This window comes from Echinops telfairi, unplaced genomic scaffold (assembly GCF_000313985.2).
Source record: "Echinops telfairi isolate 266 unplaced genomic scaffold, ASM31398v2 ScPeMD7_7409;HRSCAF=8447, whole genome shotgun sequence".
NCBI lineage: Eukaryota > Metazoa > Chordata > Mammalia > Afrosoricida > Tenrecidae > Echinops > Echinops telfairi.
Window position 1 is genome coordinate 749,787 of NW_022111309.1, and position 26,516 is coordinate 776,302.

The window sequence follows — 26,516 nt, forward strand, 5'->3', positions numbered from 1 at the left end:
GTCCCTTTGTCTATCTTGCAGGAAGGTCTTATGGGCCCGTCGGTGGCTCTAGAGACACCTCCTTAGCTGGAAAAAGAACAACCACCCTACATCTAGCAGAAATACAAGTGAAAACTGATTTTCACTCAGAGCTGTGTTCCCAAATCCCTATGACCAACTACATAGAGTTTAGGCATGAACACCTGTCTTCCTATGCAGGAATTAGCATCCCTTCCAGACCAATCTCTGTTCTCTTCTACAGTCCCCTCATTGAAACTTGAGAAGAATAAAAGTAAATTCTTTTTTGCCACAGAAGTGAGCCCTTAGGTGGTGCAAACAATTAATTTACTCAGCTGCTAATCTAAAGGTTGGAGATTCAAGGAGGCACCTCAGAAGGAAAGCCTGGCAAACTTTTTTTTTTTAATCAACCTTTGATTCCCTTTGGGGCATAATCCTACTGTGATAAACACATGGGTCCCCATGTCTGAGAATATGGGAGGCAACTGGTAAGTAGGTTGAGAGTAAAAGAAATCTAAGTGTCTCCTAAAATCACATCTCAGCCTCAGCCTCCCCTCAGTCCCAGCAAAATTGAGCCTGACACTCAAGGGCCAAGGTGGCTGGAGTGCTGAACACATATGTTTATTATGTAGATCAGCCGTAGCCAACACTGCCACGGGGCAACCTTTTGGTAGCAGAGGCTACCTGTGTTCCTAGTTCACTGTGATAGAACCTTCTACAGCCTGTGCTCTTTTGTCAGCCCCGGTTCCACATCCCTGCCTTAAGTATCAGCTCAGCGTGCCTGGGGAATTACATTGATTTCACTAAATGGGTGCTGCCCGTGAAACCCTTTCATTTCAAGTTTTATCACTCACAGAAAATAAAAAATCCATTGTCCATGTTCCTGGGTTTATAGGAGGCACTAATGGCTCCAAGTGTGTACTTGAGCCATTCACATATTAACAAGACAGACACAAAAGAAATCTCTGATAGGTGCATCATGAAGACCACAATCTGGTTTAAGAATTAAAAGCAGAAACAAAGGCAAGCCCCGTACCTGGGTTTAGAGCCAGTTCATTCACGTTCCACTAGTTACTGAGACTTTCCATGTACAACTCAGAGAGTCTGATTCAGGACACCTGAGATGGGAATGAAAATCCACAGCTGCTGGTTGAACCCCTGAACCTTAAACTTCTCCCTCTTGCCTCTGGGAAGGCAGGTGTTGGGGGTTGGACCTCTTATTTCCAAATCCTCACAGAGGGACTGACTACACAAGTGCCCTGCCGTATGTGTCCGTGCAACTCGGCCACTTCCACCATATCTTCCTCTTCACCTTTGGGTCACCTTGCCTCCTGGGGGCTGGAAACTGCTGCTTGCACCCCTACCGTAGGGAAAGACTTTCTCATTGACAATCACATTGATGTGCATTAGGTCTGTGGACTAGCGTGCCTTCTCTTTCCACCTGGCCTGCCACTCCCCCAACCCGAGCATCCTAGTGGCAACTTTGCAAATAGAACACATTTAGAAAGATGGCCCTTGTGCTGCATATGGTAGCTTCTCCAGGGTGACAACTTTTTACTAAGTTCTCAATGAGCTTTCTCCCTTCCCTCCTGCTACCAACGGAAATTAGGACAACTTCATCAGTGTTTGGGTCAGAAGTCCTATCACCCCGTGTCACACCCAGAAGTTGTTGTGATTGCCTTGCAGCTGACTCTGATGGATGACAGCACCGTGCACCACAAAACATTGTCGAGTCCTGCCCACCGTCATAGTTATTGATAATACTGGAGACCACCGTTTTGGCTGCCATTCAGTGCCTTCCAATCTAGGGTTCACCTCACAATACTATAACAGACAATATTCTGTTGTGATCCATAAGGTTTTCATTGACTAATTTTCAGAAGCAGATCTCTGGGCAGTTTTCCTTGTCTGGAAGCTCTACTGACATGTGTCCACCATGGGCAATCCTACTGGTATTTGGTGCTACAACGTTTAGCATGATAGCAACACAAAAGTCACACTATGAAAATAAAAGACAGCGGGTAGACCCAACAGTTACCTTCCAAATGATACACTGGCTCTCCCCTACCTTGGCAAGACCTCCATGAGAGACTTAGACCCCTTATTCAAAAGTCACAATCCTAATATTTCAGAACCTGGCTCAATCTAAGGTAAATTTGTTGGTTCTTCCAAACATCACCAACAGATAGGCCTGCATAGATATGCCTCGACTTCCAATCCTACCTTCTCAGGATTTCGAGTCTATTGAGCTCCGCACCAGGAGACAGCCTAAGATAATTTCTGCAACAAAATAGTAACAGAAATCAGAATCCTGTACATCACTCGTCAGCAAGAGTGAAAATGAGCTTTTCGTTGAAACTCACTGTAGAGCCAATGCTGCCCAGGGGAAGAAGCTTTCATGATGGTCACTGTGTACTCCTAGAGCCAGAAAACCATGTACACATACTAACATCAGAACGGATCGCTCCCAATCATCGAGCCCCTGCTATGTTTGAGTCTCTATCTCTCGTCTCACTTAGTGTTAGTTGCCATCGCTACCCAATGCTATTCAGGTAATATTGACACAAACTCCTAGCGACTGTGCAGGACAGTGGGGATGCCCCTCTAGGGGTTCCAACAAGGTCAGAGACACAGATTGCTACATTTTTCTCCCCCTGGCTGCCACCAGTCTACTCCAACTCCTGGTCACCCCACTTACAACAGGAGAAAACGTTGCCAGGCTATGCCACCTTTGTTGTGGCCTCTTGAGTGTATCTTGAGTGTCTTACAGTGTGGAGGACCCTTGTAAAACAGTATTGGGTAGCACTCTCTTGTGATCCATAAGGTTTTCATTGGCTCATTCTCAGAAGTGGATCACCAGCTCTTTCTTCCTAGTCTGGGTTAGTCTGGAAGCTTCACCACAACCAGTTCCCCATGGGTGACCCTGCTGGTGGAGTCCAACATCACAACCACACACAAACCACCATAATAGGACAAAGTGACAGATGGCTGGCAGCTGACCCCTAGTGCTTTGCGAAGTATGTCTAGACCAGGCGTCCTCAAACTACGGCCCACGGGCCACATGCGGCCCGCCAAGGACATTTATCCGGCCCGCCGGGTGTTTTGCCCCGTTTTGTTTTTTTCCTTCAAAATAAGATATGTGCAGTGTGCATAGAAATTTGTTCATAGTTGTTTTTTTTTTTAACTATAGTCAGTCCAGCCCTCCAACGGGTCTGAGAGACAGTGAACTGGCCCCCTGTTAAAAAAGTTTGAGGACCCCCGTTCTAGACTCTAAGGGATTCTGTAACAGACTTGGTTTCTCAAGTGGTTACACATTGGGGTGCTAACCTCCAGATCAGAATTTTGAAATTACCAGCCACTTAGAGAAAGGTGAGGCTTTGCACTCCCATAAAGAGTTCGCATCTCAGAAACTCAAAGGGGGAAGCTGTACCTTCCCCTTAGGGCCCACATGGGTCAGAATCCACTCATTGGCCGTTAGTAGCTGAGTAGAGACTTGGAATCCAAATATTAGTCTGCTGCCATTCGTGGAGCTTCAATGGAGACAAAACTTGTAGAGAAAACTGTCCACTAGAGACCCATGTTACACCCATCCAGTGTTATTACGTAACGTGTGTACTTCAGAAAAGCAAGTTCACTGGCCTAACCTTTCAAGATAGCTTCTCAACTTTCTCATCTTCTCAGAAATTATACTCTAGGGCTTGGCAGGTTAACAAAGGGGGAGCATGCAGGTGGTCCATTGCTCTTTGGTTGTGAAAGTCAATTCAAGAAGGCCTTGTTTCCATTCAGGGCTAGGAGCTTTGGAAGTCCACCCAGCGTGGCGTTGGATTACCCTCATATTTGCTAGCAGTAGTTGCTGAAGGATTTCTCCCCACTACCTTTAGCCCATGTGGCTGCCTGGCTGGCTCTCTGCTCCAAACCACCTGGAACAGGAAATGCCTCTGCAGTTTGTGTCCACAGCTGAGCACGGAGCTGGCAAGACTCCGAATGGAAATCAAAGACGCAGCTGACCCAATGCCAGGAGTAGCGGTCGGGTGACTGTGGGTCAGGTCCTCCAGTTGCTTCCAGAAAGGAGAGAACAGACGTCATTGTCTGCACAGCCCTCCGCCCAAGGGGGAAGGGGAAGCAGGGTCACACCGCTGCCACTGGCCCCGAGCCAGCCTTGAAGGAGAACCTGCCCTCCCACCAGCAATGTCCCTCTTGGTTCCACAGAATGGCTTATGATCTTCTCACAGAAACAGTGTGTAATTATCGACAGAAAAGAACAGCTCAGAACAGAAGTGGATGTCAACATGTGACCTTAAGCTGCAGCCATTGAGGAGCCTCTGCCCTGATATCCAAGGAAAGGGCCCACACGCCTCTAACTGCTGAGAGACTTCTAGGGGCTTCTAAGCAAACTCTGCCAACGCAAGTGCTGCTGTATTTTGGATAGTGGTTTAAAATGTCCAACTTCTGGCCTTGTCAGAACCAGGAAAGAGCAATCTCCTCCCAGCAAATGTGAACTTGAGATTTCACAGAGAGAATCAGGTCACATGGAAATTCCTTCTTTTGTTTTTGTTTTAAAACAGCTTTTTTGAGATATGATTCCCATACCATATAAGTCACCTATTGAAAGTACACATCTCAGTGATTTTTTTGTGATTGTCAGAGTTGTGCAAGTATCACCACATTAGTGGTGTCATCCCAAAGGAAACGCTGTGTGCTTTAGCAATCACTGCATTCCCCACGCCCACCCCACTCAACTCTCCTACCCCTCATTCCCTCTAAACGCACTGCCTGCCCTCGAGTTCATACCGACTCGTTGTGACCCACTGTGGGTTTCTGGGACTGGAACTGTGGAGGGGCGGTAGAAACTAGCCCAGTCTTTCTCCCCACGGAGGTGCTGGTGGTTTGGACTGCCAATCCTGTGAATCACAGCCCAGCAGGTAACCACACCACCACCAGATCTCCTTTCCTGGCTCTGGGTAGCCACTAATCTTTTGCCAGGATGGAATCCTATAGTGTATGGTCTTTTGTGATTGGCTTCTTTCACCTAACAATGATGATTTGCCTATAAAATCAAAGCATCTTTAATCATCTTACTAGCCCCTATTGAGCTTTAAAAATCTTGATTTGAAGTACAAACTAATCAACTTCTAAATACTCCAAGAAAAAGAGGGCATGAATGTACTTATGGATGCCCAAAGATGGAGAATAGGAGGAACTTGGAGGACCCAAAGTTGATTTTATTTGGCGGTGAGGGGGTGGGGCTGGAGTCTTTTAAAGAATACAACATTAAGAATAGAGCCTTAGAAAGGACTTACAAAAATGAGGTGCCCTGAGCTGAGCTCCATTGCTCCAATGTACTCTCCCCAGAAAAGCTTACTCAGGCTGAGGAGGTGGGAGAGTTGGAAGAAGGCCAATGGTTGCTCTAGCAACGGGTAGGAGGTAATCAGCCTTGCTTGCTCACTCTCAGGAGCCAATGTGGCTCCACACAGGCATTTTATCACTGGATTCTATGTCGAATCTAATGAATCTACTTATTCAGTACTAAAATGATTTCGCTGTCTCAACAGTAGAATCTCTGAGACGAGAACCTCACCTCTTCAAAGCTGTGGAGTCAACCCTAACTCTTAGCATAACTCGTATGTCAGTAGAGCTGTGCCCACAGGGCAGCGGTACTCAACCTGTGGGTCACGATCCCTTTGGGGGTCTAACGACTCTTTCACAGAGGACCCCCGATTTATAACAGTAGCAAAATTACAGTGATGAAGTAGCAACAGAAGTGATTTTATGATTGGGGGGTCACCACCACATGAGGAACTGTATGAAAGGGTCACCGCATTAGGAAGGTTGAGAACCACTGCCATGGGGTTTTCTGTGTCTGATTTTTGTTAAGTAGATTGTCGGACTTTTCTTAGTGTTGATCTTTTGAATTGGCACTAGAGCAGTAACCAGTAGCAGCGCCTAGGAGGTCCTAAAGGGATGGGAGCTGCTCTATTTTTGCAGGAATTTCTGCATTTTTAGTACAGACCCCAGGAACCAGCACTCTGAATCTTGCTGACTAAATCTGCCTCACCAACATAAATAGGGTTTGACGCATTCCTTGTCACCTTGAACCTGCTAACGTGCTTTTGACTCTACCTCTGGATTGTGCTCTCACTGGGGGATGCACAAATAATTGTTGTCACAAGCAAGTGCCCAGGGGTATAGAGTGCCCCTCCCTTAGATGGACGGGCAAAGTGCTCATCCATGAAACTGCTTGTAGTTTGAGCTGCTCGTTCAGATGGTCACGTGCACTCTTGGACATGTAAAGTGAATTCTTTCTGGGTCCGTGAGAGTACGCCCCCTTTCCGGAAGCTGTCTCCGTGTGAGATTGCAGCACCTCCGCTGCTCCAGACTCGGGCCTCCCAGCAAAGCCAGACTCCAACAGTGGCCGTATGGCTTTCCAGAGCAGCTCAGTTCTTCCCACCTCCACCTTCAGTGATGTCGTGTGCGTAGATTGAAATGTGCTGGGGTTGTTAGTTACTATTGAGTTAGCTCTGGCTCATGGCTACCTCAAGTACAACCGGCTGAAACATGGCCTCGTCCTGTTCCGTCGTCATGAAAGCTGTTTGAGTGCTGCAGTTACACCCTGAAAGCAATAAGCACTAAGAACTTCTCTCTTCCAGAAAGTGCCCCACAGTCCAGCACGTTTTTTCTCATCCATCTTCCTACTTTGTTCTAGATTAGCCCACGAGCCACAGCCTGTCTCTCCAACTTTCCATTCCCTCTTTGTTGACCCCCTGAAATGACACCTCCCTAGACCCACCGAGCCAACCAGCTCTTAAAATTCTCTCTTGGTCCGTGGCTCTCCACACAGACCCTTCAGACAAACAGGACCCTGCTCTGGTGACCACAGGGAGGCAGACCCCCATGCCCAAGTTGGCCACGTATGTGCATGTGGGGGTTGCTGCTGCTGCCCCGTCCCCACCCCCACCCCTCTGGCCGTTGCAGCTATGGAAGAGTTTATCATCATCGCCTGCATTGTCCCTTGCACTGGCCCCTTTCTTCTGGCCCCACCCTTGACCCCTGAGGTTTGCTTCTGGGCATGGAGGTAGGTACTTTGGGTTTGATCTAGTAAGTGCTTCTTAGGCACCTTTCAAAACAGGTCAGGGATCTCCCAAAATAAGGCTGGGGCAGAAAGTGCCTCAGTGTTAGCGCCAAAACAGAGACCCATGGACAGGGTCAAATGTGGCTTGATTGTGCCAGTCCTGAATCCCAGGTGGTATTCATCATCTCTTGGTAAGGATCCTGCAGCGACGTCCTTGAGTCCACAATAGTTTTTTTCTTTACATAACTAGAGGAAGAACTTGTCCCTGGAGAAAAAATCAGGGAGCCACGATTGAATGAGGAGAGAGAGAAATGCTAGGCAGTTACCAAACTAGATGTTTCCAACAGCATGAGACAGAGCAAGATCAGGCCTCACACCCAAGTCTTAAAGCAAAGGCTCAACCAGGGCAGGATTACAAGAAAGCTTACTTGTATTTTATGGACTATGCCATGGTATTTTATTTTGAGGATCATAACAAACTATGAGTAACCTTGAGAAGAACGGAGATTTCAGAACATTTCATTGTCCTCATGTGGAACTTGCACATGGATCAAGAAGAGGCACTTGTGTGAGTGAAACAAGAGAATATCGTATGGTTTGGAATCAGAAAAGGTGTGTGTCAGGGTTGTAACCTCTCATCATATTTATTTTATTTGTATGTTAACCAAATAATCAGAGAAGCTGGTTATAGGAAGAAGAGTTCTGCCTCAGGGTTGGAGGAAGGCTTATTAACAACCTGCAATATGCAGATGACACAACCGTCCTTGCTGAAAGTGAGGAGAACTTGAAACGCTTGCTGATGAAGATCAGGGATTACAGCCTTCACATTGTGGCTTACAAGTCAATGTAAAGAAGATGCAAATCCTCACAACTGGACCACTAGGTAGCATCATCATAAATGGAGCAAAGATTGAGGTTTTCAAGGACTTCATCTTACTTGGATCCAGAAGAAATCAAATGGCATGTTGCGTTGGTAAATCTGCTGCACAGGATTTCTTTTAGATTATCGAATAGCAACGGTGTTACTTTGAGGACTCAGGTGAGCCTCATGTGCATATTTTCCATTGCCTCCTATGCATGTGACAGTTGGACGCCGAGTAAGGAAGCCTGGAGATGAACTGGTGCACTTTAATTGTGGTTCTGGAAAAGAATATTGAAAGTACCGTGAGCTGCTAAAGGACAAACAAACAAACAAACAAGTGCCGGAGTACTGCTCAGAGGCGAAGCCTCTGTCTTACAGTCGGACGTGTTGACAGGAGAGGCCAGTCCTTGGGGAAGGACGTCGTCTTTGTTACAGCAGAGGGCAGTGAGAAGGAAGCAGCCCTCAGCAAGACGTGTGGACAGTGGCTGCAGCAGTGGACGCAAACACAGGAACAAGGGAGAGGATGCTGTTTCATTCTGTTGTGCATCGAACCACTGTGGGTCAGCCCTAATGATGACAGCAATTACAGTTTTTAAAGGACCCCTAGTTTTATCTGTCCACTACTTCCTTCTTTCCATTCCTGTCAGTTTGTCATTTTTTGGTGACTTGTATGTTACTTTGTTGCTGGAAGCCACCAGTATTTCAAAATACCAGCAGGGCCTGCCAGGATAGACAGGTTTCAAAAAGGTTTAGAGACTAGGAAAAAGGTGCTGAGAATACACCTCTGAAAATTAACCAATGAAAACCCTCTGGCTCCCAACAGAATTTTACTTAATATAGTGCTAGAGATGAGCACCCCGTCTTTCAGATTGGAAGGCACTCAAAATCTACAATGGCTGCAACAATCGATTCACACATGTCAATGATCAGAAATGGTGTCATGCTGGGCAACGATTCTTTCTGTTCTTTGAGGGTAAGTCAAAAGTGTTGCCATTATGGTTCCAGTTCATGTATGTGTGGGTTTATTCTGGACAAAACATGTTTGGACGTGTATTTGCCATCAGTGGATGGCTGAAAACAAGTTCTATCAGTAATATCCTGTTGTCATCTCATTGGAGTGCCTTCAAAAGAGAGAGGGGGGTGGGGGTTGGGGGGAGATGGAGAGTTCCAATCAATCAAAACAGTAGCTTTTGAGAAGCCAGTTCAGATCCAGACAGAGAGATCCGATCAGAATGTTAGGGAGACTGTTTAGGGGCACTCCAGGGGAGTTATTTTTCTCCAAGGGCATGGAGTAATCACAGAGGTTTATTAAAAAGAAGTTTTAAGAAATGCAAAAACTGCACTGGTGAGTAAAACGTCCAGGAAAGTTGAGCCAAATATATATACATATATATATTTGTATCTCTATAATGCATATACTCATTTTTCTTGGCCAACCTTAGCCCATCAATCCCACAGACTCAATCTTGCCACTTCAGACTTCTTTTGTTCCCCAAACTCAAGTCACTTCAAAGGAACATAAGTTGAGCCCCTCAAGGATGCCCACATGGCCACGTTAACCTGATGGAAATCAGAGTCCTCAGGATAAAGGCACTGCTGTCAGAGGTAACAGACCTAGATGGAGGACATGGAGAGAAACAATAGCTTCATATTTTGATGTTTGTCCAAGAAAGTCAGAGCTGATTTATTTAAACAGAAATAGAATAAAGGATTATCTGACTTTGTTGATGTTAACTTAGTGGCGTTCTAAAGTGACCAAGAGTAACTGTGTGTATCAGGGGGCCAAGTTCATGAGCATTATGGGCGATGGATGGGGGAGACCCTGGGAATCTCCTTTTCTGATATGACATAAAGACTTGGTCTCAAGTCTTGGATTTGTCATGTTACCTTTTCCTAAATGTAACGTAGGCTCCAGTATTTTTTTTCTAAAAATAAAACCAAATTTTATGATAGTGCTGTCTTCATGAGAAGAAAATGAACTTCAAACCATGAAGAGGAGCAAAAATAAAATAAAAAACTAAGAGACTGCTCGACACTTTAGAGTTCAAGATCTATATGTATAATATCTGGTATGATAGGCCAAGTTTTTGCTCATAAGCAATCAGCACAATGCCGGTTCTGGAAGGCAGATGTAAAAGACCACATATTGTGTAATTTAATTTATATAAGAGCTTAGAGTAGCAAATCTAGAAAGACAAAGTAGATTAGTGGGAGTTTGGGGAGGGAAACAGAGAGTGACTGCAAATAGGTGAGGGATTTCCTTCTGAGGAAATGAAAATGTTCTGCAATTGATTATGATCATGGCAGCACAACTCAGAATTGTACATACTTACGTGAATCGTATCGTATGTAATTTTGACCTCAATAATGCTATTGTTTTTTAAAAGAAAATCAAATCTTGGTTCCGTCTACCTCAACATGTGCTCACCCGGGGTGAATGTATGCGTGAGCAAACCTATAAGCCCCCGCCCCACCTTGTGGTCTCTGTGGGAGCAAGCCCCACCATTCTGGGTGCTCCACTGACCAACATCTGCTGAGCATCCCTGTGGCATCTGTGGGGCCACTCAGATGTGAAAACACAAATGTCTAATAAAATAGCACCTGCTCTTTGAAGAGAGATCTACTCGGCTAGCACAGGAGTATCTTAGATGTTTCTGTTGGGCTGCCTGCCTTAATAAGCCCCAAGTCCATATGAAGCATATCTATTTTGACACACATGAGATCACCATGGGTCAGAATCAACTGAATGACACCAGAAGAAGAAAAAAGATACTGCAAAACGAACTGATGTTTGTTTTGAACACATTAAATTCATCAGGCAGAAAGTAATATTTAATTGGTCTGTGGCTGTTTCCATTCTCTGCACCTCTTCCCATACTTCTATCTGGACTACCTTTGAGACAAGAAGCCCCAGATAAACAGTATGATGATCATTACAGTCCTACCCTGGAGGACCCTATTCATCTTAAACGCTCCTCCACTCACGAATCCCAGATGCCCTGTAAGAAAGGCCACGTTCCCCCCTTACCCCATCCTCTTTGCTTTTAATTCTAGCTCTTAAAGACTCCAGTAAGAGATCCATCAACAGTGACTGGAAGATCGAGCTCCCTGGAGAGTTTCAGATAGCTGGCACGACTGTCCGCTACGTTAGAAGGGGCCTGTGGGAAAAAATCTCTGCCAAGGGACCAACCACAGTCCCGCTGCATCTGATGGTAAGTACGTGCGCTCTGCTTGTCGTAGGAGAGATTATTCCCAGAATGTCTCCTTCTCCTGGGGCCTTGGGATGGGACATAAAACATGTGGTCTAGTTTCTGGCATTTCATAGGGCTACTTCTTGCTTAGTCCTTACTCTTAGCCAGTATGTTGTTGTTGTTGTTTGTTTTTCTAATTCCCTGCACCACATGCTTCAGAATTCTCTCTCGATCCTTCCCTGTGGCTCTTGGCTGGCAAAGCTCTCATCTTGTTCAGAAGGAACTGGCCCAGAAGGGAATGTTTCACCATGTGGCAGCCAGGGAGACATAGACCCGTTAACAGGCAGCCCTGCTCCAAGCCTGCATTTTTATATCAGACGGTAGAATGTGTAAATATCCCCACAAGGGGTGCCTCTGCATTAGAAACTACACCTTTTTGGAAATGAATTGTTGACTATTTCTAAACCAACATCTCTCAACTTTTCTAGACATGGCTTGCAACCGGCATTTGGAAATCAGAAGAAAGAACCAGGTTCTCAATGAGTATTTACTTCCTCTAGAAAAGTGATCCGGCCAAGTCCAAACTCCTTTATCTCAACTGTTGTCTTAGGAGACCCTAGGAGGCACAAATGGTTAAGCACTTGACTGCTAACTGAGAGCTTCTCAGTTCAAAGCCACTCTGAGGTGCTGCAGAATAAAGATCTGGCAATCTGCTTTCAAACTAAGGAGCCCAATTCTACTCTGCAACTTAAAGGGTCACCATGAGTAACAACTGACTCCATGGCAACTGTTTAAGTTTGGATTTTGTCTCAAGGGGAATTCTGTACAAACCAAGTAAGCAACAGATAGTACATTCTTGTTTTAAAATCATTTTATTAGCTTTTGCATCTGTCATCAAAGCACATTTTGTCCTCAAGACTGGCCAGTATCTCGACTTGGAAGCCCTTTCCCGTATTAATTATTGTTTCCAGAACCTTTAGCCATTCACACCTAACAGCAGGGGTCCTCAAACTGCGGCCTGCGGGCCACATACAGGCCACCAAGGACATTTATCTGACCTGCCGGGTGTTTTTGCCCCGTTTGTTTTTTACTTCAAAATAAGATACGTGCAGTGTGCATAGGAATTTGTTCATAGTTGTTTTTTTAACTATAGTCTGGCCTCCAACGGGTCTGAGGGGGCAGTGAACTGGCCCCCTGTTTAACAAGTGTGAGGACCCCTGCCTAAAAGTCTCTCTGGCCACTCCCAGGAAACCTTTAGTGCAGAGACTGGCTTTGCCTGTGAGCACAGCCAGCGCCCATCACCGATGATCGGAGGCGGTCTCACGACGGTGCCGATCCCGCAGCAATCTCTGAGGAGAGCCCAGCAAAATGGTGCCCACGAGCAACACAAACCATCCAGGAATCCACCGATGCAGTATGCACTGAAGTCGGAAGTCCACTGCACACCTGTTCTGGCAAGTTTATTTCTGGGATCAAGGGCATGTGCCACAGCATGGGATAAGACTGTTTTCTAAACTGGTTGCTGTCAAATCAACCTTGGCTCATGGCAATCCTATGTGTGTCAGGGGAGAGCAGTACCCCTGAATTTCCAGTGGCTGTGATTTAGAAGTCAGTCTCCAAGACTTCCTTTCAGAGGTGCCTGTGGCTAGACTTGAACCTCCAGTCTTTCAGTTAGCAGCCAAGGACGTTGTGCCACCCCAAAGTCTTCACGGTTAGGGCAGAGCCGTTGGTTCTGATTTAAAGTAGTTATTCTGGGGACGAAACGAGGAAACAAAAGACAAAACCTATAAAGAAGCATCAACTCCCTACATGTGAATTTGGTTTTGGCTGGTAAATAACAAGGTGGGTTTGTTTTCTTTCTTCCCCACCCCACATCCCTCAAAAACACTTCTCAGCTGAGCAAAACAGCCTATTACAGCAGCTATCGAGACTGGATGCATTAGAATTCTGATCAACAAAGCCCAGAGGAAGCAAGAGCCATAGTTCCAGTGCTCATTTAATAATCCTCATCTTTCCCTCTTGAAATAGCATTGGTGCTTCGCATTTTTAAACCTAGAAACGAGAGGGAGGGTGCTCTTCTGTCTCTAAATAGAAAGCCATTTCTCCCACACTGGGGCTCAGAGGTTGCTGGCAGTCAGGAGCACCAGGAAAGCTACGGAGGTCTACATTTGAAACCAATTACCTGCAACGCACAAACACAAATGCTATGTGGCTCTGAAATTGGTTTCACATGGACTCTTGATTCGCCAGCCCCAGTCCCATACTGAGACAATCAAGTTCTCTTTCAAAGCAGGTTTGTGTTGTTTTGTTTTCTGGCTGGAGGCATTTTTCCAAATGTGTTACTGCAAGTGTATTTCCTAAAGAAGTGGCTCCTCATCCCTTTGGGTCGGCTCTTGGGCCCCTGCGCGCACACAGCAACGCCACATCCTGGGGGCTCAGCTCCCTTTCTTTCGGACTTTCCGCTTGGCCTGCCCTGCACACTCCACCTCTAGCTCCTGCTGGCTCTTCCTTCCAGACCTCCTGGGCGGGGAATTATTTGCCAGCTGCTTAGACCCAGGGGAAGAACCCTGGCAGCGTAGTGCTCACACATTGGAGTGCTAAGCTCAAGGTTTGCGTTCTACCCTATCCTGCCGGGTCGCCAGGAGTCAAAATTGTCCTCAAGGACCGTGAGCTGGGGTGTTTTGGGTGGTGTTTTGTTTTGTTAGACCCAGGAATGCACACCTGTTAGCAGCTCGGCTAGAAGGCATGTGGCCCACCAGCAGACTCTTGTAAGCACTACAGAGGGCTTGTCCCGGCCCATTAGGCCAGCAGCACACCTGCTATCCATATAGGGCTGATTATATTACCCACGTGTGAGGCCCATCACTCCGCGTACACCATCGGGACTACAGATGACCCTGTACCCACTGCCTGCTTGAAGCTCTGGGCCAGGGCAAGGCACAGCCATCACCACAGCTCCCGTGACAGCAGGAAGAAGGCCATGCGCCCTTGGTAAGGTGGCCAGATTTTAACATTTGTAAAGCGGGACACCACTGATAAAACTCATATCCTGGCGAAATAGCTACATGGCAGCCGAAAACCTTATACCCTAGCTTGTTGTGCATTCTTTCCAAAAATAGGCTTTCTAAAAACACCGCGAGACATGGGAAAAATTGTTAAAAATCAGGACTGCCCCGCCAAAAGTGGGACGTCTGGTCAGCTTACCCTTGGGCTCCAAGCAGGCTCCCCCATGGATCCCTTTTGGTAGATGTACTTTGCCCGCAAGCTTGCTTTCCCTCATAATCTCTGGCCCCACCATCGCACAGCAGTGATTAAGTGGCAGGGTAGTGAAGGGTATGTTCATTTTTAGAGACATGGGATAATGCTGCCCACTCATACCTGTGTGGGTAAAGCAGTGTACCTATGTTTTCCTTGTCTGCAAAGGCGGGTGCTTGGGATAATATGTGAACCAGGTGCTTTTCGCTGGTAGAAAGCTCTCCAAGTAAATTACAATTAGAACTCTAGGTGCCTTTGAGCCAATGCTGCCTCATTATGACCCCACCCATAGAGTTTTCGATAACTGATTGGCTGTGACATTTACCCAAGCAGATAGCCAGGCCTTTGCTCTGCCGACCATTCGGTTACATAAGCCATTTGGCACCATCCAGGGACTTCAAAGCACAATTACAACACTTAAAGCTCTCCTCCCTGGTCAGAATTGGTCCTCTCTGTAGTAAGAAGCCAATGCATGCCTTTTCCCCAAGGGCTTCAAGGCTGAGATAAAGGCACAACCCTAGCTTGAGCCTACTTTGAAGTCCAAAAAGAGTGATGGCCTGTGATAGAGAAACAGCCACTGGGGGGCTTGGTTTGCAAAGTCAATAGCCCTGTGGACTTTCATGCAATTTCAAAATGCCCTTTTATTTTACTGCGGATCCAGGTGTTGTTATTTCATGACCAGAATTATGGAATTCATTACGAATACACGGTTCCCGTAAACTATACTGCAGAAAATGAAAGTGAACCAGAAAAGCCCCAGGACTCGCTGTTCATCTGGACCCACAGTGGCTGGGAAGGATGCAGCACGCAGTGTGGAGGAGGTGAGCAACTAGGGGGTGTTTCTGAGGGAAAAAGAACTGAGCTCAGGACCCCCAGGGCCAGCATGCCTGGGCCCTGGGGAAGGCAGGCTCACTAGCCCATATTGTACTTGGAACTCTGTCACATCCCACTGAAAGTCTTTCTGCATAACACTTGGACAGAGTCTTCCAGATCCCCACAGGCTGAGGTCATACCTGCACGGCTGCTTGGTTTGTGGCACAAGCCTCCTGGAATGGGGCATGGCTAGGCTGGGACTGCCCCGTGATGTGCCTGGCAGACCTTGGGAGAGTCTGGATCTTCACCTGAGGCCATTGATGTAGCAGTACCAGAGACACCCTGCCCCGTCATACTCTCCTTTGCTCCAGTAACCAGACTTTATGTTGCAACTAGAAGAATCTGGAGCCTGAGACCTGGTGGAGCCACAGTTTCCCACTGGATCTGAGCCAATGACTTACCCCCTCTCTCTCTCAGCCTACACTCACTCCCTCTAGATTCAGGTGACCATACTGTTTGCCTATTGCAGGTGGCAACATGGCGATCCAAGGGCCCTGTTATGCTGAAGAAAGCAATATGAACTAAAGATTTGTCAATGGATTTTGTGGTGAAATTAAGTTTGACCCTTAGCAGGGATTGTCAACATAGGAAGAGGTCACAGAAAGGATGGATTTTGTTGAGTACAAATTTGGGACAGAAGGCTAGCCTAGACCCTAGAATGCAACCCGGAAGACTGGGCTGCAGATGGGCGTTAGCATGACCCCACCCAGTTTCCATCCTGAGTAACTATTTACTACCAAGATGACACTTGTCAGCTATCTAATATAAGTACCTTGGCCCTATTCAAATGGAACTTATAGCCCCTGCATTATTGAGCCCATTAGGTATTGCCAAGGACTACTAAACTCCTTCCTCACCTGCTTATCTTGATAACTGTCCCTGTTTATCCCACTCTCTTTCTTAATAACTGTCCCTGTTTATCGCCACCACGCAGTCACATGGTGGTTAGCATACCGCAGATGCCACATCAGCCCACTGCCCTCTCTCACTCTGCATCTCTCCCTGGGACACAGTTTGAAGAACTAAATCAGAACCTGGGCTTCTATGACTCAGGTTGTCCAAGGACACAGCTGATCTGAGATAGCGCCACTTTCTGACCAGGCTCCAGTCTTTCTTCTGTCCCAGGACTTCCTTGCCCTGATCCATAAGATTACAGCTTTGATCGCTGACAACCAGTCACCTTAAGTAACCAACTGATCGAAATTGACACCTGAACTTTACTTCATAGTGTAAGTGGCCTTTCCAGGTTTGTGTAGCCCAGCCTCTCAGCTACCTGTGCTTTGGTTGTAGGGGAACGCCGAACCATTGTGTCTTGTACACGGATCATTAACAAGACCATGACCCTGGTGAATGATAGCGACTGCTCTCCAGCAAGCCGCCCCGAGCCCCAGGTCCGAAGGTGCAACTCACACCCATGCCAGTCACGGTAAGGAGATTGCTTCTATCTCGTATCTGGGAGGTGTAATTACAGCATCTCTCCCACAGTACTGTCCGATACCATGTTTTGAATTTTTCTGTCATTATTGTCCAGTGATTCCTGCTTGCTTAAAATATTGAAATTCTAGCTAATAAGCCAGAACCAATTGCCATAGACTTTATTCCAACTCATCATGCCCCATGCGTTTCAGACTAGGACTGTACTCTACAGAGTTTTCAATAGGTGGTCATTGCAGAAGTATATCACCAGACTTTTCTTCAGAGGTATTTATGGATGATTCCAAGCCATTTCCACCACCCAGCAACTCCTACTGAGGCAGAACTCTGATAGAAATGTGTAATCTATTGCAACAAAAAAATTTAGCCATCACCACACACAGCTCCCCAAACTACTCTGTCTTGGACAAAAAGGAAATGGTATAGTGTGAGCCCCTTAAGTAATTGTGTACACAAGTTTAGTATTTATAGATGACTAGTCTCGCTGTCTGAAATTAATACCAATGAGTAGAGAAGTTGGTGCTTATTGTTTGGAATCTATCAGAATTCCTGTTCCCGGTCCCAACTTTCATGCCGACGTTTGACGTGTCCTCTGAAGTGAATTCTCTAAGATTGTCAGCCAAGTTGAATTATATGGCATGTATTCATCAATGGTGTTTCTTTCCTTCTAGTAGTTTGAATGGGACTTTGCAAAGTTTCATGACTTTGCTGTATTGTGAAACATTACCCCTTGGCTTCTTGTTCTGATCTGATTTAAGATGAAAGGCTTTCATTCTGTAGTTCTGTGTGCCCTGCTTAGGCACACTTACCTTTGATATATAGGCTGATCTTTGGAAGTAGTAGTTACTGATATTTTAAGTCAAAGTGGGCCACTTATAACCACTTAATTTCCACAACAACCCTCTTTATTTTGCCAAGAGGGAAAGTAAGAAGCTAAAGTTTGTTTCATTTTAAATTTAATTCTACCATAATGCTAAAGGCTAGAAGACAAGTTCACTGGTGGGGGGTCTAGGCCATGTGGAATGTGAGCAGCTATCCCATGAACCCACCAAATCTTTGTCACTCACATATGGGCCCACAGTCCCTTCTCTGAAACTAGGAGGTTACAGACTAGCCCTTGTGCGGTGGATTAAAACCAGGATAGGGGAATCTAGAGGAGAAATCGGTGTGGATTTAAGGGCATGACTATAACTAACCTTGGAGAGCTATTCAAGATTCATACTTTAAAACACTAAGGGTTTTTAAACTGTTTTATTATAAAAAATACTTTTAAATTTTTGCACAGGCACACAGTTTAAGGAAAACACGAACTTGCAGCAGTTATGACAAAATTGAGTCACATGTATTGTGAGGAAGAGTCTACTCAACAACCCCCATACACCCACCACACACACACCCTGATCACAGTATACCCATGGCACCTCTGCAGAACTCCAAGGAATAAATTTTGAAAACTGGTGGTTAAAAGTACCCTATTCTCAACAATAATGGAAAAGCTTGTGTGGGTCCAAATCTCTTGCAGATAACTATTATGAATTTTGGGGAAAATATAACAGGCAGTTATTTGGAAGCTAGAGAGCAGGCAGAAACTAGAGAGGAGTGGGGAAATGGGAGAAGAGAATGGCATCCAGGTGAATTTCCCATTTTACAGCTTTTCAACTAAAAGGAAAGCCCAGATGAATCTTTGTAAAGTCACTAAAACTCAGAGAGTAATCCTGTCTTGTCTGGTGGAGCAGTCGGGAGAGGTTCAGGGTAATCACAACAGCTAGAATGATAAAGGGAAATCCCAGAAATGAGAGCTCACAGAGGAAGACCTTTTACATATCAATTTTATTCCAAATTCTGGAAATGACACGTCTTTGGGGCAGGTTTCACACAAAGAAGCTAAACTTGAAGAACAGAACTGAGATTTCAGCGGCTGGCCATCATAGGGGAGAGCGTCAGAAGCTTTAGTCCAACAAAGTTAGCTGCCTGCTAAAATAAACACATAATGTTTTCCGCAAATAATGCTCTTTAAGTGAACATTTAAATACTGTAGCCACTAAACCACCTCTCACCACCATCGCCCACTAAAAACACAAAACAAACACGTTGCTGTTGAGTGCATTCGGACTCACAGTGAGCCTGGAAGACAGAGTAACGGCCTCAGTCAGGGATCCGACCTTGTACATCTTTATGGAAGCATGTCTTTCAAACCCAAAGCAGTTGGTGGGTTCAGATGCCAACCTTATGGTTAGCAGTCAATTGTTGAACTACATTACCACCAGGGCTCCTCATGGCAGCACTGTTGTTGCTGTTGTGGTTGGGTGCCGTTAGTGAGCCATAGCGACCCGTGCATAATAACAAAAAACTGCATTACCCTGCACCCTCCACACAATTGTTCATGTTCCTGAGCCCACGGGTGCAGCCACTGTGTCGGTCCATCTCATCAATGGCCTTCCTCTGCGGGCCACCCCTCCACTTTACCACACATGATGTCCTTTGTCAGGGATTGGTCTCTCCTGAGAATATGTCCAAAGTATGTAAGAGAAGTCTTGCCTTCCTTGCCTCTAAAGAGAACTCTGGCCTTAATTCCTCCGATACAGATCGGTTTGGGGGCCTACCATCCCTTTCTATATTCTGGAATAGTTTGTGTAGGATTGGTGACAACTCGTCTCTGAATACTTAGCAGAATTCTCCTGTGAAACCATCTGATCCTGGGCTTTTTTTGGTTGGCTGTTCTTGATGACTGTGTTAGTCCAAGTAGACAAGAGACACAAATTCATAGATACTCATAGGTGAATAAGAAAGAGCTTTATATGAAAGAGCAATTGTATATTGAGAAAATATCCCAGCCCAGATCAAGTCTGTAAGTCAGATAATAGCCCATATATTCTATACCAGTCTGTAAATTCCTCTTCAGACTCACACAAACACATGCAATTATGTCAAGTGCAGGAAGATCACAGGCCGAAAGGTAGAAAGTTTTGTGGACCCAGTGTTGGTAGAAGCATCTTAGCATTGACATGGGCCTTTATGTAGCTCCTCCAGCTCAAGGCCCTGGCTGCCATCAGCATAGCTCCATGTGGCTTGTCAACAGGAATGTCTCTCTCTCTCACAGGGAGAGAGAGAGAGAGTCCCACCTCCAGGGAAAAAGACAGGAGTTCCCAGCATGCTCAGAAGAAGACCATGCACACACAGAGGCCTCATTGGCTGTAACTTGATTAACAGGCTAGACTCCTCTTCAGAAGTTGACAGATTATGTAACTGCAATGATCACCTTATCTATTTCTTCTGTTCGTATGGATCTGTTCAACTTTTTCAGGTCCATCTGCATTAATTTGGGTAAAGCATATATTTCTAGGTTGTCCATGGCTTGTAGATTATCAAGTTTGTTGGAATACAATCTTTCCTAATATTATTCTTTATATTTCACTTAGATATCTCTTGTGATGCCACCACTCCATCTCTAAATTGGGATACTTGTGTCTACTCTTCTTTTTCCTTTGTTAAATTTCCTAGCAGTTTGTCAATTTTGTTGATTCTTTCAAAGAACCAATTTCTTATTTTGTTTTCTGCCCATTGTTTTTGCTGTTTTCCAGTTCATTCATTTCTGCTCTAACTTTTACGATTTCTTTTCCTTTGTTGCTGGAGGATTAATGTTGTCCCAGTTCTAATATTAAATTTTTGAAAATCTTCTCTTTTTTTATGTATACATTAATTGCTATAAACTGACCTCTGCTGTCCCTAGGTTTTGATTTGCTGTTTTATCATTCTCCTTTGTTTCCAGAAACCTCCTCATTTCATCTCTTATTTTGGCTAATACCCAGGCTTTTTTGAATAGTGTGTTAGTGAGCCTCCACGTGCTTGTCTTTATGTTTGCCAGAAGAAACCAGCTCCTAGCACAATCACTACGGGTTCGGTAGGCACAATTGTACAGTGATAATAAGTAAATATTATAGTAAAGTGATAGAGAGCATGAGAGATAAAAGAGATATATAGAAATAAATGGAGTCAGACACATTTCATGGTAGCATTGTTCACCTCAGCCCCGCTTGGTAGTCCATGTGGAGGGAGAGAGAAACTTTAATGCTCCCCAAGCTTTTATCCTTTCTGGGGACGTTGGGGACGTGCAAGCCCTCACATTACAGGTGAAGACATGCACCACAGGAAAGGGTTGTGCTATAGGTATTAGTGATGGGAGGGGGTGATCTGGGGACATACACGCAATAGGAAGAGGAGGAATTGGGGGTATACATGTGACAAGATGGGCGGATCCTAGATTTAGGATGGCAGATTAACTTTGGCCTGTTCCTGGGTCTCCATAGGAGCCATTATCAGTAGGATGTGAACTGCGCCCACAGGAACCAAACTAATGAAATGGTCTTAAGCTTCAGAGAGAGGTAATCCATTGTCTCCAGCAGCAGGCAGCAGGCCCACCCCTGTGGTGGGACGAGACAGCAGTCTGGCAGCAACAGTAAGGATCTGACCTCCCCCCACAAGTCCCCTTTTTGTTTTATATATAAAATTCAAAAGCCACATGGGTGACATGGTTATTTTCTATACATTAAAAGCTGTCAAGGCAAAACTTCATGATCCCAACTAATATAGCCAAAAATGCAGGTTTATAGCAGAACATTTTGAATCCAGGCATTGGGGTCAAAGTCCCCTTATACCCATCTTCTATTGAGGAAGGTATGAGAGATTGGATACCACGGCAGGAAGAAATAGAGCCAAATAGGAATGTCTGCTTCTATAGGGAGAATGAATCCACCATGTGCTCATTTTAAGGCAGCACAGCATAAGAGGGAGAAACTGCGGGGAAAAATAGATTACCGCAGGAAAATATACTCGGACTATATCTAACTACCGGAGTGGCGGCTTTCCTACCATGGAACACTGGCCTTCCAGATTCCCTCCATACCTGTCAGGGATTAAGTCCCAGTTTTATTTCCCTTAGTGCTAGTATCCCACATTTCCCCTTTCTCCACTACGTTTAAGATTTAATAGTGTCACAGAGGCAACATGATCTCTCTTCATATCTCTTAGCTTTCTATAGAAGTGACATGAGACTGCGAGCATCAAAAATATGATGATAAGCAATACAGTCAGACTAGCACTTAAACTATGTGAGATACTTTGAGCCCAAGCACGAGGATCTAATCCTTCCATGCCATCCACCAAAAGCCAGGAGATGCCTCAAGCTTGTCTTTGAATGTATAGAAAATATCCTTCTTAAGCAGATCAACATCCAATGAAATGTTTCCCTTAAACTCTTGCAAATGTTTCCTAACCAAATCCCAATCATGCAGTGTCTTATTATAAGGATAAGGGGTAATACAAAAGTCAGTAAAATTCCAAACACTTTAGCATTAATTGATGTTGCAAGCCCATAATTTGATCTCCCAACCACTGGACAGATTGTTGCAGCTCTGCCACTTTCCCCCAGTCCATCGTCCACCTTTGCCTGAGTGGCCCAGAGCTGATGCGAGTCCATCTGCCACTTCTGCACGAAATGCTCAGTTTTGATGGACTCTTGTAGTGCTCCCCCAGCAACGGCAGCAGGGGTGGCAATGGCTATGAGTCCAATTATAGCCGCAATTAACATTCCCACGAATTGGCGAGGTCTTTTCAGCATCTCCGACATCACTTGTATCAGGAAGGACGATTCAGGACTGCTCTCCCATCTGCGCTTCATCTCCACCGGAATCCACACACCCATCCTGCTTTTTAGGATAAGGATGCTATCTTTTGAAAGGTTTATAAGCAGAGCATGGTTAATGCAAGTGAACAATTTACAATTATGGCAGGTGGCACTGCGAGCAGTTTCATTTATGATGATGTTTCCTACAGCAAGCACATAAGGCAGCTTTACACACGAGACTATGTATCGAGTCTCATTCTTGTGGAATGCATAAGTATATCCAGACCGACTGGTGCCAGTAAAGCTTCCTGTGTAGCCTGTTAAAGGCTTAGTGGCAAGCGGTAGTTTCCACAGGTCCCACTGTTCAGGTCCTGTCACAGATTTCAGCATCCTGGGGCGGAGAGGCGCAAGGCCCCCTTCGTTCCAGGCCATCAGCTCTGACCTGGTAGCGGCAATGCCATCAGAGGTCTTTTGCCACTCACAATTATTTATATAATCACATGAGGTGATATTTTATTCCTCTGAGCAATTAGTTAGAAACTTCCCATGGGGGCCCCAATCAATAATAGTCACAGTGTCATTTCTTAACACTTTTCCATGTGGCCCCTGACATTTGAGCCATTTGAGCTTGTCAGCAATGACATGCCGGTAACTCATAACTTTACAGGTTTCCATGTCTCCCCTCCCCTCCATAGTAGTAGAGTTTTCACCTTTTGCAAATGCTTCACCCATTATCATGTAGAAGACATAGCTGGTTTCATTAAAGGCCAGCCAGTTATTCCATGCCTGAGAGTTAACAGCTAAGCAGCTAGGGCTAGGGCCCACACACAAAGGCAGAATTTCAAAACCCAGAGTGAAATTAAAACCCATGCCTTCTTCATCAGGGTGTCTGGCTACTCCATTTCCCCAAGACCCCGGTGTCCATATGGAGTCATTTACAAATATGACAGAGCCAGCCTGGGTCCACTCCACTATCTCTAGTAGAGGGGGATGGGGGACATAAGCCCAATAAGAGTGATTGGCACTTACCTCGGTGGTGACAGATATAACAGCCATCATTGCCAGGAGCATATTCTCACAGGTGATAGGCCTGCCGGTGTTGGCCAGTGTTGCCTGTGCATGCTGGTTCAGAGCTTTCATCTGTCCCCAGCTAGGGGGGTGAATTTTTGGTACTACGGTGTCTCTTACTTATGGAGAGGGCTGCCATCTCCTCGACTGGGACAGAGTCAGGATCAGAGTGGCTAGGCAGGTCCTTCCTTTTCCTTGTCCCTCTCAATCCGTGGGCGGACTCTTCTAAGGGGGATCCATCTGTTTTCCCCGCCATCTGAAAGAGTATAAGCATAGCCTCTACCCCTGGTCACCAGCAAACCTGGTTTCCACCCCCGTCGTCATTCTTCCACCAGATTTTCTCCGGACCTGCTTTCCCTGTGGGGGGAGAAAAGTGTTTCTCCGCCCTAGTTACATTGGAATCCTTTGGGAGTGAAAAGAAATTTAAAGCTAATAGGGCCAAATGGAGTTTATTGTGTGCTGTCTCACCTTTCGTTTCCCCCTTCTGTTTCGATAATTGAGTTTTTAGTGTGCCGTGTGCCCGTTCAATGAGGGCTTGGCCTTGGGGGTTGTAAGGGATCCCTGTTATGTGATGAATATTACAGTCTTGGCAAAAACTGGGAAATCTCTTGCTAGTGTAGGCAGGACCATTGTCTGTCTTTAAATGTGTAGGAGTGCCCATCACAGCGAAACAGGCCAGCAAGTGGCTGATGACATATTTTGTGGACTTGTTAGCCATGGCTGATGCCCATAAAAATCCTGAGAAGGTGTCTATAGTAACATGTACAGCTCCCAGACGTCCAAATGAAGGTATGTGAGTGACGTCCATTTGCCAGATAGCGTTAGACTGGTCACCACGTGGGTTGACTCCATCAGGTCCTTCTCTGAGTGAGGCATGTTGGCAGTGAGGGCATTCTCTGACAATCTGCCTGGCCTGTGCCCATGTCAGGTGATATCCATCCCTAAGGCTGGCAGTGTTACTGTGTAATCTTTGATGTTCTGCCTGTGGAAGCTCTAGTGTAGTGAATGCCTTTTGTGTTAGCATGTCTGCATTGGCATTTCCCAGGGAAATTGGTCCCAGTGCTCTTGCGTGTTCTATGAAGAAGGGATGAGAGCGTGTTCTTATCTGGTTCTGTAAAGTGAGGAATAATCTGCCGATGTCAGAGTGTGGATCTACCTTCAACTTCGCTGTCTCTATAAAGGAACAGACTTGTACTGTGTAAGCAGAGTCACTGATTATGTTGATAGGCTGCTTTATATCCTTAAACAATAGAATGTTGGCAAATATCTCTGTTTCCTGGCAAAGGCTTAACAAGTTTGAAAAGAATGAGAGGAGGGACCCCAGTAGGCTGCCATGCCATTACTAGAGCCATCTGTGAAGTAAGAGGGGGCTCCTGTAATTGGCTTGTGTGAGAACACTCTGCTGAGGGTCCATGGGGTCTGCTTTAGGAAGCTCCAAAGCTTCCCCGGAGGATAGTGACAACCTAACTTTCCACAAAACTCGGCTAGAGCTATTTGGAAGTCCGCGGCAAGTTCTAAAAGATTCTTCACCTGAGCGGGAGTGTAAGGCAGAATTATGACAGCCGGATCAAACCCACATAGCTGTCGGCAGCGGAGCCTGCCTTTGGATATTAGCTGGGCTACTTGCTCCCAATAAGGCCAGATGACCTTAGGACCTGTGTTTCCTAAATATGTCCACTCAAGAGGCTTGTCCTCTTGGGCCAACGTAGCAGTGGGAGTCACGGGCGTGTGAAAAATAATCAGGTGTATATTCTTATCAGGATCAACACGATATAACCTCCCCTGGCTGAGCCTCTCCTCCACAAACTGCAACTCCAGGCAAGCATCAGGGGTCAGCTCTCTGGGACTATTCAGCTGAGAATCTCCCTTTGATATGTTAAATAGGTGTTTAAGTTCCTCTGTGGGGATTCCCAGGTAGGACTTTACCCAGTTGATCTCTCCTAAAAGCTTTTGGAATCATTTAATGTTCTAAGATGGTCTTTTTTAATCTCAAGTCTTTGAGGCTTGACAGTGGTCCCATCTATCACTGTCCCTAGGTAGGTGTGGGGACTGGTAGTTTGAATCTTATCAGGAGCAATTACTAATCCCGCCTGAGAGACCGCTTCACTAACGCGCATATAAGTCTGCTGCAACATGTCACCATTGGGTGCAGCTAGTAAAATATCATCCATATAGTGTATTATATACGCCTCAGAGAATAGTCTCCTGACCGGCTCTAACACCTTCCCTATGAAGAACTGACACATAGTTGCACTGTTCACCATGCCTTGAGCTAGAGATTTAAGGTGGTATCTCTTATTTGGAGCTTTATGGTTTAATTCAAGCACAGTGAAAGCAATCCTCTCATAGTCAGCAGGATCTAACTGAATAGTGTAAAAACAATCTTCCGGGTCTATCACAATCATATCCCAGTTTCTTGCAATCATGCTAGGTGAAGGGAGACCTGGCTGCAGGGTCCCCATTGGCTGTACAATAGAATTAATAGCCCTTAGGTCTATGAGCATCCTCCATCTGCCTGATTTCTCTCTAATTACAAAAACGGGAGTTCCAGGGGCTAAGAGTCTCTGCAATATGACCCTCTTTCAGCTGTTCTTGTACAAGATCCTGCAGGGCCTGCAATTTTTCATTATTAAGGGACCACTGCTGTACCCATATTGGGTCATCAGATTTCCAAGTCAGCTTGATGGGTGCAGGCTTTACGACAGCGGCCCCAACTAAAAATTCGAATATCCTAGGCCATGGCGGTTGTTTTTGGGAGTACCTCAATAGGCCATGAATTTCCCTGCTCCTCCTCTAGTCCATTTCCTTTATAGCCCATATTCCTCATGATATTCTGCGCTACTGAATTTTGTGGAGGGATATATAGCCTAACCCCCCACTGCTGTAATAGATCTCTTCCCCAGAGATTAATGGGGGTAAGAGTTACTACAGGTTTCATGAGCCCTGATTGTTCTTCCGAGCCTGTGCACCGCAAGATTTTTCTGCTCTGCCATACCTTCTCCTGATCTACATCTCCTGTTCCTCCCACAGCAAAGTCTGGGGAGCCCAGCGGCCCAGCTTTTGGCCACTGTTGATAGCTCATGACAGAGACGTCATTTTCCCCCCCTCCCTGTACACTTCCCCCTCCCTCATGAGCCCTTGATA

At 45.7% G+C, this 26,516-nt stretch overlaps 1 protein-coding gene across 1 annotated transcript in view; it reads left to right on the forward strand.

Annotated features, from left to right (window-relative positions):
* The window catches only part of ADAMTS17 (ADAM metallopeptidase with thrombospondin type 1 motif 17), a 432,408-nt gene that overhangs the window by 331,058 nt on the left and 74,834 nt on the right, over window positions 1-26,516 (forward strand). Inside the window, exons 17-19 of the mRNA XM_045296468.1 lie at window positions 10,983-11,140; window positions 15,036-15,195; window positions 16,538-16,673. Coding sequence (XP_045152403.1) covers window positions 10,983-11,140; window positions 15,036-15,195; window positions 16,538-16,673 — 454 coding nt within the window. The remainder of the gene's footprint in view (window positions 1-10,982; window positions 11,141-15,035; window positions 15,196-16,537; window positions 16,674-26,516) is intronic.